Source organism: Somniosus microcephalus, unplaced genomic scaffold (assembly GCF_052327205.1).
Source record: "Somniosus microcephalus isolate GS21.2 unplaced genomic scaffold, FLI_Smic_1.0 unresolved_chr2, whole genome shotgun sequence".
Classification (NCBI taxonomy): domain Eukaryota; kingdom Metazoa; phylum Chordata; class Chondrichthyes; order Squaliformes; family Somniosidae; genus Somniosus; species Somniosus microcephalus.
Window position 1 is genome coordinate 88,758,555 of NW_028225180.1, and position 14,576 is coordinate 88,773,130.

General features: G+C 56.3%; 1 protein-coding gene across 2 annotated transcripts in view; it reads right to left on the bottom strand.

Annotated features, from left to right (window-relative positions):
• pmt (phosphoethanolamine methyltransferase) overlaps positions 1 to 14,576 on the bottom strand; it is a 50,799-nt gene that overhangs the window by 18,071 nt on the left and 18,152 nt on the right. Inside the window, exons 2-3 of one of the 2 annotated variants that reach the window (XM_085976301.1) lie at positions 7,622 to 7,796; positions 726 to 881 (exon numbers count right to left, since the gene is read on the bottom strand). In XM_085976301.1, coding sequence (XP_085832427.1) covers positions 726 to 881; positions 7,622 to 7,796 — 331 coding nt within the window. Of the gene's footprint in view, positions 1 to 725; positions 882 to 7,621; positions 7,800 to 14,576 lie in introns of both variants that reach the window. The other variant, XM_085976300.1, reaches the window with a different exon arrangement.

A 14,576-nucleotide genomic window follows, 5' to 3' on the forward strand; every position in this document is an offset into this window, starting at 1 on the left:
CCGACAGTGCGGCGCTCCCTCAGTACCGCCCCTCCGACAGTGCGGCGCTCCCTCAGTACCGCCCCTCCGACAGTGCGGCGCTCCCTCAGTACCGCCCCTCCGACAGTGCGGCGCTCCCTCAGTACCGCCCCTCCGACAGTGCGGCGCTCCCTCAGTACTGCCCCTCCAACAGTGCGGCGTTCACTCAGTACTGCCCCTCCGACACTGCGGCGCTCCCTCAGTACCGCCCTCCGACAGTGCGGCGCTCCCTCAGTACCGCCCCTCCGACAGTGCGGCCTGGATTATGGGGCTCGATTCTCTGGAGTGGGGGCTCGAACCCATGACCTTCTGACTCAGAGACGAGAGAGCTAAACCCACTGAGCCACGGCTAACACTTTTTAAAATAGAAATGCGCTGCCTGAAAGTGCGGTGGGAGCAGATTCAATAGTAACTTTCAAAAGGGAATTGGAGAAATGTGCAGGGCTGTGGGGAAAGGGCAGGGGGGAGTGGGACTAATTGGAGAGCTCTTTCAAAGAGCCGGCACAGGCACGATGGGCCGAATGGCCTCCTCCTGTGCATCTGGTTCCAAGTCACACACCATCCCGACTTGGACACCTATTGGCCATGGTGTCTAGGTCAAAATCCCTGGATTCCCCTACCCCATCCCCGATAATGGAATTGTGGGAACACCGCCTGATTTTAAGCTTCGAGTTCTCGGCCTAAATTTTAGGCCTGGATTCACAGACCTGTTGCCCGGCAACTCCAGCTGGGTGATGTCGGCCTGCAGGAAGCAGATGTTGCCACGGTGACCGTTGAGCTCTCGGTTCTTCACCACGAACTTCTCCATGAAGTCCACGGCCGTGACGTGGCTGGCGATCTTGGCCAGGTGACCCGTGAACCTCCTGCGAGCGAAGAGAGACAAACGGACAAGGACGGTTTAGCTCGTGGGGTCTCGATCCAGCGCAAACGCCAATCGCTCGTGTGTACGGCGCTCCCCACCCCCGACCCCTCCCAAACATCGGTTCCCATTTTAGGCTAAAGGGACTCCATCATCAGGCTAGCCCATTTCCCCACCATACATTCCTCCTCCTCCCCCCGACACTTACTGGGGTATGGGTCCCCTCCTCCTCCCCCACCCCCCGACTCTCACTGGGGTATGGGTCCCCTCCTCTCCTGAAGGTGCTGACTCTCACTGGGGTATGGGTCCTCTCCTCTCCTGAAGGTGCTGACTCTCACTGGGGTACGGGTCCCCTCCTCTCCTGAAGGTGCTGACTCTCACTGGGGTACGGGTCCACTCCTCTCCTGAAGTTGCTGACTCTCAGTGGGGTACGGGTCCCCTCCTCTCCTGAAGGTGCTGACTCTCACTGGGGTACGGGTCCCCTCCTCTCCTGAAGGTGCTGACTCTCACTGGGGTACGGGTCCACTCCTCTCCTGAAGTTGCTGACTCTCAGTGGGGTACGGGTCCCCTCCTCTCCTGAAGGTGCTGACTCTCACTGGGGTACGGGTCCCCTCCTCTCCTGAAGGTGCTCTCACTGGGGTACAGACCAAATTTGACACCGAGCCACATAAGGAGATATTAGGACAGGCGACCAAAAGCTGGGACAAAGAGGTCGGTTTTAAGGAGCGTCTTAAAGGAAGAGAAAGAGGCGGAGAGGTTTAGGGAGGGAATTCCAGAGCTCGGGGCCCAGGCGGCTGAAGACACGGCCGCCAATGGTGGAGCGATGGAAATCAGGTGATGCTCAAGAGGCCAGAATTGGAGGGGCGCAGAGATCTCGGAGGGGGTTAGAGGGCCGGAGGAGGTTACAGAGATAGGGATGTTGCAGAGGCTGGAGGAGGTTACAGAGATAGGGAGGGGTTGTAGGGCTGGAGGAGGTTACAGAGATAGGGAGGGGTGTAGGGCTGGAGGAGGTTACAGAGATAGGGAGGGTTGTAGGGGCTGGAGGAGGTTACACAGATAGGGAGGGTTGTAGGGGCTGGAGGAGGTTACAGAGATAGGGAGGGTTGTAGGAGCTGGAGGAGGTTACAGAGATAGGGAGGGGTGTGGGGCTCGAAGAGGTTACAGAGATAGGGAGGGTTGTAGGGCTGGAGGAGGTTACAGAGATAGGGAGGGTTGTAGGGCTGGAGGAGGTTACAGAGATAGGGAGGGTTGTAGGGGCTGGAGGAGGTTACAGAGATAGGGAGGGTTGTAGGGGCTGGAGGAGGTTACAGAGATAGGGAGGGTTGTAGGGGCTGTAGGAGGTTACAGAGATAGGGAGGGTTGTAGGGGCTGGAGGAGGTTACAGAGATAGGGAGGGTTGTAGGGCTGGAGGAGGTTACAGAGATAGGGAGGGTTGTAGGGGCTGGAGGAGGTTACAGAGATAGGGAGGGGTGTGGGGCTGGAAGAGGTTACAGAGATAGGGAGGGTTGTAGGGCTGGAGGAGGTTACAGAGATAGGGAGGGTTGTTGGGGCTGGAGGAGGTTACAGAGATAGGGAGGGTTGTAGGGGCTGGAGGAGGTTACAGAGATACGGAGGGTTGTAGGGGCTGGAGGAGGTTACAGAGATAGGGAGGGTTGTTGGGGCTGGAGGAGGTTACAGAGATAGGGTGGGTTGTAGGGGCTGGAGGAGGTTACAGAGAGAGGGAGGGTAGTAGGGCTGGAGGAGGTTACAGAGATAGGGAGGGGTGTAGGGGCTGGAGGAGGTTACAGAGATAGGGAGGGGGGCGACGAGGCCGTGGAGGGATTTGAACACCAGGATGAGAATTTTAAAATCGAGGCGTTGCCGGACCGGGAGCCAATGTAGGTCAGCGAGCACAGGGGGTGATGGGTGAACGGGACTGGGTGTGAGTTAGGACACGGGGCAGTGAGCACAGGGGGTGATGGGTGAACGGGACTGGGTGTGTGTTAGGACACGGGGCAGTGAGCACAGTGGGTGATGGGTGAACGGGACTTGGTGTGAGTTAGGACACGGGGCAGTGAGCACGGGGGGGTGATGGGTGAACGGGACTGGGTGTGAGTTAGGACACGGGGCAGTGAGCACAGGGGGTGATGGGTGAACGGGACTGGGTGTGTGTTAGGACACGGGGCAGTGAGCACAGTGGGTCATGGGTGAACGGGACTTGGTGTGAGTTAGGACACGGGGCAGTGAGCACGGGGGGGTGATGGGTGAACGGGACTGGGTGTGAGTTAGGACACGGGGCAGTGAGCACAGGGGGTGATGGGTGAACCCGACTGGGTGTGAGTTAGGACATGTGGCAGTGAGCACAGGGGGTGATGGGTGAACCCGACTGGGTGTGAGTTAGGACACGGGCCAGTGAGCACAGGGGGTGATGGGTGAACGGGACTGGGTGCGAGTTAGGACACGGGGCAGTGAGCACGGGGGGTGATGGGTGAACGGGACTGGGTGCGAGTTAGGACACGGGGCAGTGAGCACAGGGGGTGATGGGTGAACGGGACTGGGTGCGTGTTAGGACACGGGGCAGCGAGCACAGGGGGTGATGGGTGAACGGGACTGGGTGCGAGTTAGGACACGGGGCAGTGAGCACAGGGGGTGATGGGTGAACGGGACTGGGTGTGAGTTAGGACACGGGGCAGTGAGCACAGGGGGTGATGGGTGAACGGGACTGGGTGCGAGTTAGGACACGGGGCAGTGAGCACAGGGGGTGATGGGTGAATGGGACTGGGTGTGAGTTAGGACACGGGGCAGTGAGCACAGGGGGTGATGGGTGAACAGGACTGGGTGTGAGTTAGGACACGGGGCAGTGAGCACAGGGGGTGATGGGTGAACGGGACTGGGTGTGAGTTAGGACACGGGGCAGTGAGCACAGGGGGTGATGGGTGAACGGGACTGGGTGTGAGTCAGGACATGGGGCAGTGAGCACAGGGGGTGATGGGTGAACGGGACTGGGTGTGAGTTAGGACACGGGGCAGTGAGCACAGGGGGTGATGGGTGAACAGGACTGGGTGTGAGTTAGGACACGGGGCAGTGAGCACAGGGGGTGATGGGTGAACGGGACTGGGTGTGAGTTAGGACACGGGGCAGTGAGCACAGAGGGTGATGGGTGAACAGGACTGGGTGTGAGTTAGGACACGGGGCAGTGAGCACGGGGTTATGGGTGAACGGGACTGGGTGTGAGTTAGGACACGGGGCAGTGAGCACAGGGGGTGATGGGTGAACAGGACTGGGTGTGAGTTAGGACACGGGGCAGTGATCACAGGGGGTGATGGGTGAACGGGACTGGGTGTGAGTTAGGACACGGGGCAGTGAGCACGGGGGGTGATGGGTGAACGGGACTGGGTGTGAGTTAGGACACGGGGCAGTGAGCACGGGGGGTGATGGGTGAACGGGACTGGGTGTGAGTTAGGACACGGGGCAGTGAGCACGGGGGGTGATGGGTGAACGGGACTGGGTGTGAGTTAGGACACGGGGCAGTGAGCACAGGGGGTGATGGGTGAACGGGACTGGGTGCGAGTTAGGACACGGGGCAGTGAGCACAGGGGGTGATGGGTGAACGGGACTGGGTGTGAGTTAGGACACGGGGCAGTGAGCACGGGGGGTGATGGGTGAACGGGACTGGGTGCGAGTTAGGACACGGGGCAGTGAGCACGGGGGGTGATGGGTGAACGGGACTGGGTGTGAGTTAGGACACGGGGCAGTGAGCACAGGGGGTGATGGGTGAACGGGACTGGGTGCGAGTTAGGACACGGGGCAGTGAGCACGGGGGGTGATGGGTGAACGGGACTGGGTGCGAGTTAGGACACGGGGCAGTGAGCACGGGGGGGTGATGGGTGAACGGGACTGGGTGTGAGTTAGGACACGGGGCAGTGAGCACAGGGGGTGATGGGTGAACGGGACTGGGTGTGAGTTAGGACACGGGGCAGTGAGCACAGGGGGTGATGGGTGAACGGGACTGGGTGTGAGTTAGGACACGGGGCAGTGAGCACAGGGGGTGATGGGTGAACAGGACTGGGTGTGAGTTAGGACACGGGGCAGTGAGCACAGGGGGTGATGGGTGAACGGGACTGGGTGTGAGTTAGGACACGGGGCAGTGAGCACAGGGGGTGATGGGTGAACAGGACTGGGTGTGAGTTAGGACACGGGGCAGTGAGCACAGGGGGTGATGGGTGAACGGGACTGGGTGTGAGTTAGGACACGGGGCAGTGAGCACAGGGGGTGATGGGTGAACGGGACTGGGTGCGAGTTAGGACACGGGGCAGTGAGCACAGGGGGTGATGGGTGAACGGGACTGGGTGTGAGTTAGGACACGGGGCAGTGAGCACAGGGGGTGATGGGTGAACGGGACTGGGTGTGAGTTAGGACACGGGGCAGTGAGCACAGGGGGTGATGGGTGAACGGGACTGGATGCGAGTTAGGACACGGGGCAGTGAGCACAGGGGGTGATGGGTGAACAGGACTGGGTGTGAGTTAGGACACGGGGCAGTGAGCACAGGGGGTGATGGGTGAACGGGACTGGATGCGAGTTAGGACACGGGGCAGTGAGCACAGGGGGTGATGGGTGAACAGGACTGGGTGTGAGTTAGGACACGGGGCAGTGAGCACAGGGGGTGATGGGTGAACGGGACTGGGTGTGAGTTAGGACACGGGGCAGTGAGCACAGGGGGTGATGGGTGAACGGGACTGGGTGTGAGTTAGGACACGGGGCAGTGAGCACAGGGTGATGGGTGAACGGGACTGGGTGTGAGTTAGGACACGGGGCAGTGAGCACAGGGGGTGATGGGTGAACGGGACTGGGTGTGAGTTAGGACACGGGGCAGTGAGCACTGGGGGTGATGGGTGAACGGGACTGGGTGCGAGTTAGGACACGGGGCAGTGAGCACAGGGGGTGATGGGTGAACGGGACTGGGTGCGAGTTAGGACACGGGGCAGTGAGCACAGGGGGTGATGGGTGAACGGGACTGGGTGCGAGTTAGGACACGGGGCAGTGAGCACAGGGGGTGATGGGTGAACGGGACTGGGTGTGAGTTAGGACACGGGGCAGTGAGCACAGCGGGTGATGGGTGAACGGGACTGGGTGTGAGTTAGGACACGGGGCAGTGAGCACAGGGGGTGATGGGTGAACGGGACTGGGTGTGAGTTAGGACACGGGGCAGTGAGCACAGGGGGTGATGGGTGAACGGGACTGGGTGTGAGTTAGGACACGGGGCAGTGAGCACAGGGGGTGATGGGTGAACGGGACTGGGTGTGAGTTAGGACACGGGGCAGTGAGCACAGGGGGTGATGGGTGAACGGGACTGGGTGTGAGTTAGGACACGGGGCAGTGAGCACAGGGGGTGATGGGTGAACGGGACTGGGTGCGAGTTAGGACACGGGGCAGTGAGCACAGGGGGTGATGGGTGAACGGGACTGGGTGTGAGTTAGGACACGGGGCAGTGAGCACAGGGGGTGATGGGTGAACGGGACTGGGTGTGAGTTAGGACACGGGGCAGTGAGCACAGGGGGTGATGGGTGAACGGGACTGGATGCGAGTTAGGACACGGGGCAGTGAGCACAGGGGGTGATGGGTGAACAGGACTGGGTGTGAGTTAGGACACGGGGCAGTGAGCACAGGGGGTGATGGGTGAACGGGACTGGATGCGAGTTAGGACACGGGGCAGTGAGCACAGGGGGTGATGGGTGAACAGGACTGGGTGTGAGTTAGGACACGGGGCAGTGAGCACAGGGGGTGATGGGTGAACGGGACTGGGTGTGAGTTAGGACACGGGGCAGTGAGCACAGGGGGTGATGGGTGAACGGGACTGGGTGTGAGTTAGGACACGGGGCAGTGAGCACAGGGTGATGGGTGAACGGGACTGGGTGTGAGTTAGGACACGGGGCAGTGAGCACAGGGGGTGATGGGTGAACGGGACTGGGTGTGAGTTAGGACACGGGGCAGTGAGCACTGGGGGTGATGGGTGAACGGGACTGGGTGCGAGTTAGGACACGGGGCAGTGAGCACAGGGGGTGATGGGTGAACGGGACTGGGTGCGAGTTAGGACACGGGGCAGTGAGCACAGGGGGTGATGGGTGAACGGGACTGGGTGCGAGTTAGGACACGGGGCAGTGAGCACAGGGGGTGATGGGTGAACGGGACTGGGTGTGAGTTAGGACACGGGGCAGTGAGCACAGCGGGTGATGGGTGAACGGGACTGGGTGTGAGTTAGGACACGGGGCAGTGAGCACAGGGGGTGATGGGTGAACGGGACTGGGTGTGAGTTAGGACACGGGGCAGTGAGCACAGGGGGTGATGGGTGAACGGGACTGGGTGTGAGTTAGGACACGGGGCAGTGAGCACAGGGGGTGATGGGTGAATGGGACTGGGTGTGAGTTAGGACACGGGGCAGTGAGCACAGGGGGTGATGGGTGAATGGGACTGGGTGAGATGCAGAGTTTGGGATGAGTTGGAGTTTACGGATTGTGGAACGTGGGAGGCCGGGCCAGGAGAGTGTTGGAATAGTCGGAGTCTGGAGGTAACAGAGGTAGGGATGAGGGAGATGGAGGTGAAAGTAGGCGGTCTTGGTTGATGGAGCGGAGATGGGGTCGGAAGCTCAGCTCAGGGTCAAAGAGGACGGCGAGGGTGCGGAGGTGGAGACGGCCAGACCGGAGCGGCACAGCGTGATCCCGGCCCCGGCCCGCGGTTAGAACGGAGCCTCCCCCGCCGTGACGTACCCGATTCCCGCTCCCAACTCCAGAACTATCTTGCCGTCGATGTTGGGCAACATGGAGAGGATTTCGGGCTTCTCCACCTGGGTGATCACCTCCGCGCTCGAGTCCAGCATCATCTCCTCGATCGTACCTTTCCTGGAGTGCTCCTCCCAGAATTCCGACATCGATTTCCGGGCATCTGCTGTGGGGAAACAGAATCCGGTTTTTACATCGAGCGCACGGCCCAGAAAGAGGCCATTCGGCCCCACAGCTCCGTGCCGGTGTTCCTGCTCCACTCGAGCCTCCTCCCACCCCTCTTCATCTCACCCCATCACCATAACCTTCTATTCCTTTCTCCCTCGTGTGTTTATCCAGCCTCCCCTTAGATACATCTACTCTACTCACCTCAACCACTCCCTGTGGTAGCGAGTTCCACATTCTCACCACTCTCTGGATAACGAAAAGTAAACAGAAAGGTGGAGTATTATTTAAATGGTGAGAGATTGGGAAATGTTGATGTACAGAGGGACCTGGATGTCCTTGTACACCAGTCACTGAAAGCAAACATGCAGGTACAGCAAGCAGTTAGGAAGGCAAATGCTATGTTGGCCTTCATTGCGAGAGGGTTTGAGTACAGGAGCAAGGATGTCTTACTACAGTTGTACAGGGCCTTGGTGAGACCACACCTTGAGTATTGTGTGCAGTTTTGGTCGCCTTATCTGAGGAAGGATGTTCTTGCCATAGAGGGAGTGCAGCGAAGGTTCACCAGACTGATTCCTGGGATGGCAGGACTGTCGTATGAGGAGAGATTGGGTCGACTGGGCCTGTAACATAGAAGATAGGAGCAGGAGTAGGCCATTCGGCCCCTCGAGCCTGCTCCGCCATTCAATGAGATCATGGCTGATCATCCAACTTCAGTACCCTGTCCCTGCCTTCTCCCCATATCCCTTGATCCCTTTAGCCTTAAGAAATATATCCAACTCCTTCTTGAATATATTTAATTAATGAATTGGCCTCAACTGCCTTCTGTGGTAGAGAATTCCACAGGTTCACCACTCTCTGGGTGAAGAAATTCCTCCTCATCTCTGTCCTAAATGGCTTACCCCTTACCCTTAGACTGTGACCCCTGGTTCTGGACTCCCCGACCATCGGGAACATCCTTCCTGCATCTAGTCTGTCTAGTCCTGTCAGAATTTTATAAGTTTCAATGAGATCCCCTCTCATTCTTCTAAACTCCAGCGAGTATAAGCCCAATCGACCCAATCTCTCCTCATACGTCATTACTGCCATCCCAGGTATCAGCCTGGTGAATCTTCGCTGCACTCCCTCCATGGCAAGAACATCCTTCCTCAGATAAGGCGACCAAAACTGCACACAATACTCAAGGTGTGGTCTCACCAAGGCCCTGTACAACTGCAGCAAGACATCCTTGTTCCTGTACTCGAACCCTCTCGCTACGAAGGCCAACATACTATTTGCCTACATTGGGGAGACCAAACGCAGATTGGGTGACCGCTTTGCGGAACACCTCCGTTCAGTCCGTAAGGGTGACCCCGAGCTTCCGGTCGCCTGTCATTTCAATTCACCGCTCCATTCCCACTCGGACCTCACCGTCCTTGGCCTCTTGTACTGTTCCACGGAAGCTCAACGTAAACTCGAGGAACAGCACCTCATCTTCCGATTAGGCACTCTGCAGCCTTCCGGTCTCAATATCGAGTTCAACAATTTCAGATCATAACCTCGGCCCCTATTTCATTTTCACTTATATTTTTCCACTCCTTTTCCCCCCCCCCCCCCCCCCCCCCCCTTTCCTTTTGTTTCTCTCTCACACCTGGCAGCTATCTTTTGCCCTGCCAGTACACTTTACACCTAATCACAGCCTATTACCATCTCGTCTAGCTTCTAATCTCTTTTACTTCTTTCGGTTCTTTTATTCTTTTGTCCGATCGCAGCCCTGCCTTCGATCTAGTTCCTTTTCTCTCCAGTTTTGAAGGGTCAAACCCGAAACGTCAACTCAAATTTCTCTCCACGGATGTTGCCCGACTTGCTGAGTTTTTCCAGCATTTTCTGTTGTTATTTCGGATTTCCAACATCTGCAGTATTTTGCTATCGTACTAGTGTTTGGTTCACTGCCACACCTCTTCTAGGAATGCCTACCTTGAAGAAGTTCTGCTCTTCTCTGCGACGGGATCTCCGTTTGGCTCTTCAACCTTGTTCATCTTCATTACTTTCAGTTTCCCTTCTCGTGTTTGATCAGGTATCTGCCAAGACTCGGTTTCACAGCCACATCATTTTCCTCAGCAACTGTCTCCGGTTCCGACTTACTCCACGTGGATTCCAACTAAACTTCCACCCTTCGTGCTTCGGATCCACCCAGGATTACAAATATCTCCAAGATATTCATCGTTCCTCGAACTACTGCTCTCGCCGCATCCTGAGATCCACGCTCAACGCCATGCGGCGCCACATGAACACACTCGACTTCTCTCTTCAGCAACACCGGCGCACTCTATCTCAAAGCTGTCCGGGTCCTCAGTTCCACTTCATCCTTCGACTCATCCGACGCTTCAACAAAAAACTTTTCTTCTTCCTTTCCGATGTCAAGGATCGCAAGCTTCATCAACTCTTGGACACCAACGCCCCTCCGGAACCTTCTTCCCCTTCACTTTCCTCTGACCCCCCTTCTCCCAATCTCACCCCCTGCCGTGTGTTCACTATCCCCTCTGACCTTCCACTCTCTGACCCTGAACGATCAGTCCTCAGCAAAGGCCTGAGCTTCATCCCCTTACGCCCCCACCTCAATGAATTTCGAGCTCGGCACGATGCTGAGCTCTTTTTCCGCCGCCTTCGTCTCCGTGCCCACTTCTTTGGCCAGGAGTCCTCCCCCCGCACAACTGACCCTTTCTCCCGCTTGCAGAATTCCCATTCTACCTGGACCCCTCCCCCTGGCCTCTTACCCTCTCTAGATCTTTTCATCGCTAACTGCCGCCGTGACATCGGCCGTCTCCATTTCTCTGCTCCCCTCACTCACTCCAACCTACCTCCCTCTGAACTTGCAGCACTCCATTCTCTTAGATCCAACCCTGACATTGTCATTAAACCCGCTGACAAGGGTGGTGCTGTTGTTGTTTGGCGCACTGACCTCTACCTAGCGGAAGCTGAACGCCAACTCTCCGACACCTGCTCCTACCTCCACCTGGACCATGACCCCACTACCGAACATCAAACCACCGTTTCCAAGACTGTCACTGACCTCATCTCCTCTGGCGATCTTCCCCCCGCTGCCACCAACCTCATAGTTCCCCAACCCCGCTTCTACCTCCTTCCCAAGATCCACAAACAGGACTGCCCTGGTAGACCCATCGTTTCAGCCTGTTCTTGCCCTACGGAACTTATCTCTTCCTATCTTGACTCTATCTTTTCTCCCCTTGTCCAGTCTCTTCCCACCTACATCCGCGACTCTTCGGACGCCCTCCGCCACTTTAACAGTTTCCAGTTTCCTGGCCCCAACCGCTTCCTTTTCACCATGGACATACAATCCCTCTACACCTCCATCCCCCACCCGGATGGCCTGAGGGCACTCCGCTTCTTCCTCGAACAGAGGCCCGACCAGTCCCCATCCACCACGACCCTCCTCCGCCTGGCTGAACTTGTTCTCACATTGAACAACTTCTCCTTTAACTCCACTCATTTCCTCCAAATCAAAGGTGTTGCCATGGGTACCCGCATGGGTCCTAGCTATGCCTGCCTTTTCGTGGGCTATGTGGAACAATCTTTGTTCCAGTCCTACTCGGGTCCCCTCCCTCACCTCTTTTTCCGATACATTGATGACTGTATCGGTGCCGTTTCCTGCTCTCGCCCCGAACTTGACAATTTCATTCACTTTGCCTCCAATTTCCACCCTTCCCTCACCTTCACATGGTCCATCTCTGACTCTTCCCTTCCCTTCCTCGACTTCTCCGTCTCCATCTCTGGGGATAGGTTATCGACCAATATTTACTACAAGCCCACTGACTCCCACAGCTACCTGGACTACACTTCCTCCCACCCCGCTTCCTGTAAGGACTCTATTCCATTCTCCCAGTTTCTCCGCCTCCGCCGTATCTGCTCCGACGATGCCACCTTCCACACCAGTGCTTCAGACATGTCTTCCTTTTTCCGCAACCGAGGATTCCCCTCTACCGTGGTTGACACTGCCCTCGACCGTGTCAGTTCTATCTCCCGCACCTCTGCCCTCACCCCTGCCCCTCCCTCCCGGAACCACGATAGGGTTCCCCTTGTCCTCACCTTTCACCCCACCAGCCTCCACATTCAACGGATCATCCTCCGGCATTTCCGCTACCTCCAAATGATCCCACCACCAAACGTATCTTCCCCTCCCCTCCCCTTTCAGCATTCCGCAGGGACCGCTCTCTCCGAGACACCCTAGTCCACTCCTCTATCACCCCAAACAGCCCTTCCCCTTCGCCTGGCACCTTCCCGTGCAAGCGGAGGAGATGTAACACCTGCCCCTATACCTCCCCCCTCCCCACTGTCCAGGGCCCCAAACACCCCTTCCAGGTGAAACAGCGATTTACTTGTACTTCTCGCAATCTAGTATACTGTATTCGCTGCTCACGATGCGGTCTCCTCTACATTGGGGAGACCAAACGCAGATTGGGTGACCGCTTTGCGGAACACCTCCGTTCAGTCCGTAAGGGTGACCCCGAGCTTCCGGTCGCCTGTCATTTCAATTCACCGCTCCATTCCCACTCGGACCTCACCGTCCTTGGCCTCTTGTACTGTTCCACGGAAGCTCAACGTAAACTCGAGGAACAGCACCTCATCTTCCGATTAGGCAGTCTGCAGCCTTCCGGTCTCAATATCGAGTTCAACAATTTCAGATCATAACCTCGGCCCCTATTTCATTTTCACTTATATTTTTCCACTCCTTTCCTTTCCCCCCCCCCCCCTTTCCTTTTGTTTCTCTCTCACACCTGGCAGCTATCTTTTGCCCTGCCAGTACACTTTACACCTAATCACAGCCTATTACCATCTCGTCTAGCTTCTAATCTCTTTTACTTCTTTCGGTTCTTTTATTCTTTTGTCCGATCGCAGCCCTGCCTTCGATCTAGTTCCTTTTCTCTCCAGTTTTGAAGAAGGGTCAAACCCGAAACGTCAACTCAAATTTCTCTCCACGGATGTTGCCCGACTTGCTGAGTTTTTCCAGCATTTTCTGTTGTTATTTCGGATTTCCAACATCTGCAGTATTTTGCTATCATACTATTTGCCTTCTATATTCACTAGAGTTTAGAAGAATGAGAGGGGATCTCATTGAAACATATAAAATTCTGACCGGGCCTAGACAGACTGGATGTTTCCCCTGGCTGGGGTGGGGGGGGGGGTCTAGAACGAGGGGTCACAGTCTCAGGATACGGGGTAGGACATTTAGGACTGAGATGAGGAGAAATTTCTTCACTCAGAGGGCGGTGAACCTGTGGAATTCTCTATCACAGAAGGCTGTGGAGGCCGAGTCACTGAATATATTTAAGAAGGAGATAGATAGATTTCTAGACACAAAAGGCATCAAGGGGTATGGGGAGAGAGCGGGAGTATGGTATTGAGATAGAGGATCAGCCATGATCATATTGAATGGCGGAGCAGGCTCGAAGGGCCGAATGGCTGACTCCTGCTCCGATGTTTCTATGTTTCTATTCACCTCAACCACTCCCTGTGGTAGCGAGTTCCACATTCTCACCCAGAGTCAGAGTTATACAGCACAGAAAGAGGCCCTTCGGCCCATCGTGTCCGCGCCGGCCATCAAGCCCTGTCTATTCCAATCCCATTTACCAGCACTTGGTCCGTAGCCTTGTATGCTATGGCGTTTCAAGTGCTCATCTAAATGCTTCTTGAATGTTGTGAGGGTTCCTGCCTCTACCACCCTTTCAGGCAGTGAGTTCCAGATTCCAACCATCCTCTGGGTGAAAAAGTTTTTCCTCAAATCCCCTCTAAACCTCCTGCCCCTTACCTTGAAACTATGCCCCCTGGTTATTGACCCCTCTACTAAGGGGAAAAGTTCCTTTCTATCTACCCTATCTATGCCCCTCATAATTTTGTACACCTCAATCAGGTCCCCGCTCAGCCTTCTCTGCTCTAAGGAAAACAACCCCAGCCTGTCCAGTCTCTCCTCATAGCTGAAACACTCCAGCCCAGGTAACATCCTGGTGAATCTCCTCTGCACCCTCTCCAATACAATCACATCCTTCCTATAGCGTGGCAACCAGAACTGCACACAGTATTCCAGCTGTGGCCTAACTAGCGTTTTGTACAGCTCCATCATGACCTCCCTGCTCTTCTATTCTATGCCTCGGCTAATGAAGGCAAGTATCCCATATGCCTTTTTAACCACCTTATCTACCTGTCCTGCTGCCTTCCGGGATCTATGTACATGTACACCAAGGTCCCTCTGTCCTTCCTAGGGTCCTACCATTCATTGTGTATTCCCTTGCTTTGTCCTCTCACTGGGTAAAGAAGTTTCTCCTGAATTCCCGGTTGGATTAATCATAGATTTAGGGAATTTTTTAACCCCACCTTACCTTGGGTGCCCGTCATCCCTGACCGAGTAGGTGTCCTGGATTTGTGAGGAGATTGGCAATGGATGTTGGAGGACAGGAGGACAGATGCGATATTAAGGGTTCTGTGTTATGGGGGAAGGGGTAGAAGGCAGGGCCCAGAGAACATCTGCAATTTTGATTATTTCCATTTAGGGATGAGGGAGGATCTACACAGGACTTAACCACAGGAGATTCAATGGGTGGGTAGAGTCCGTGATAGGGGAGAGTGTACACGGGCCGTGGGAGAAGATTCAATGGGTGGGTAGAGTCCGTGATAGGGGAGTGTCCATGGGCTGTGGGAGGAGATTCAATGGGTGGGTAGAGTCTGTGATAGGGGAGAGTGTACACGGGCCGTGGGAGAAGATTCAATGGGTGGGTAGAGTCCG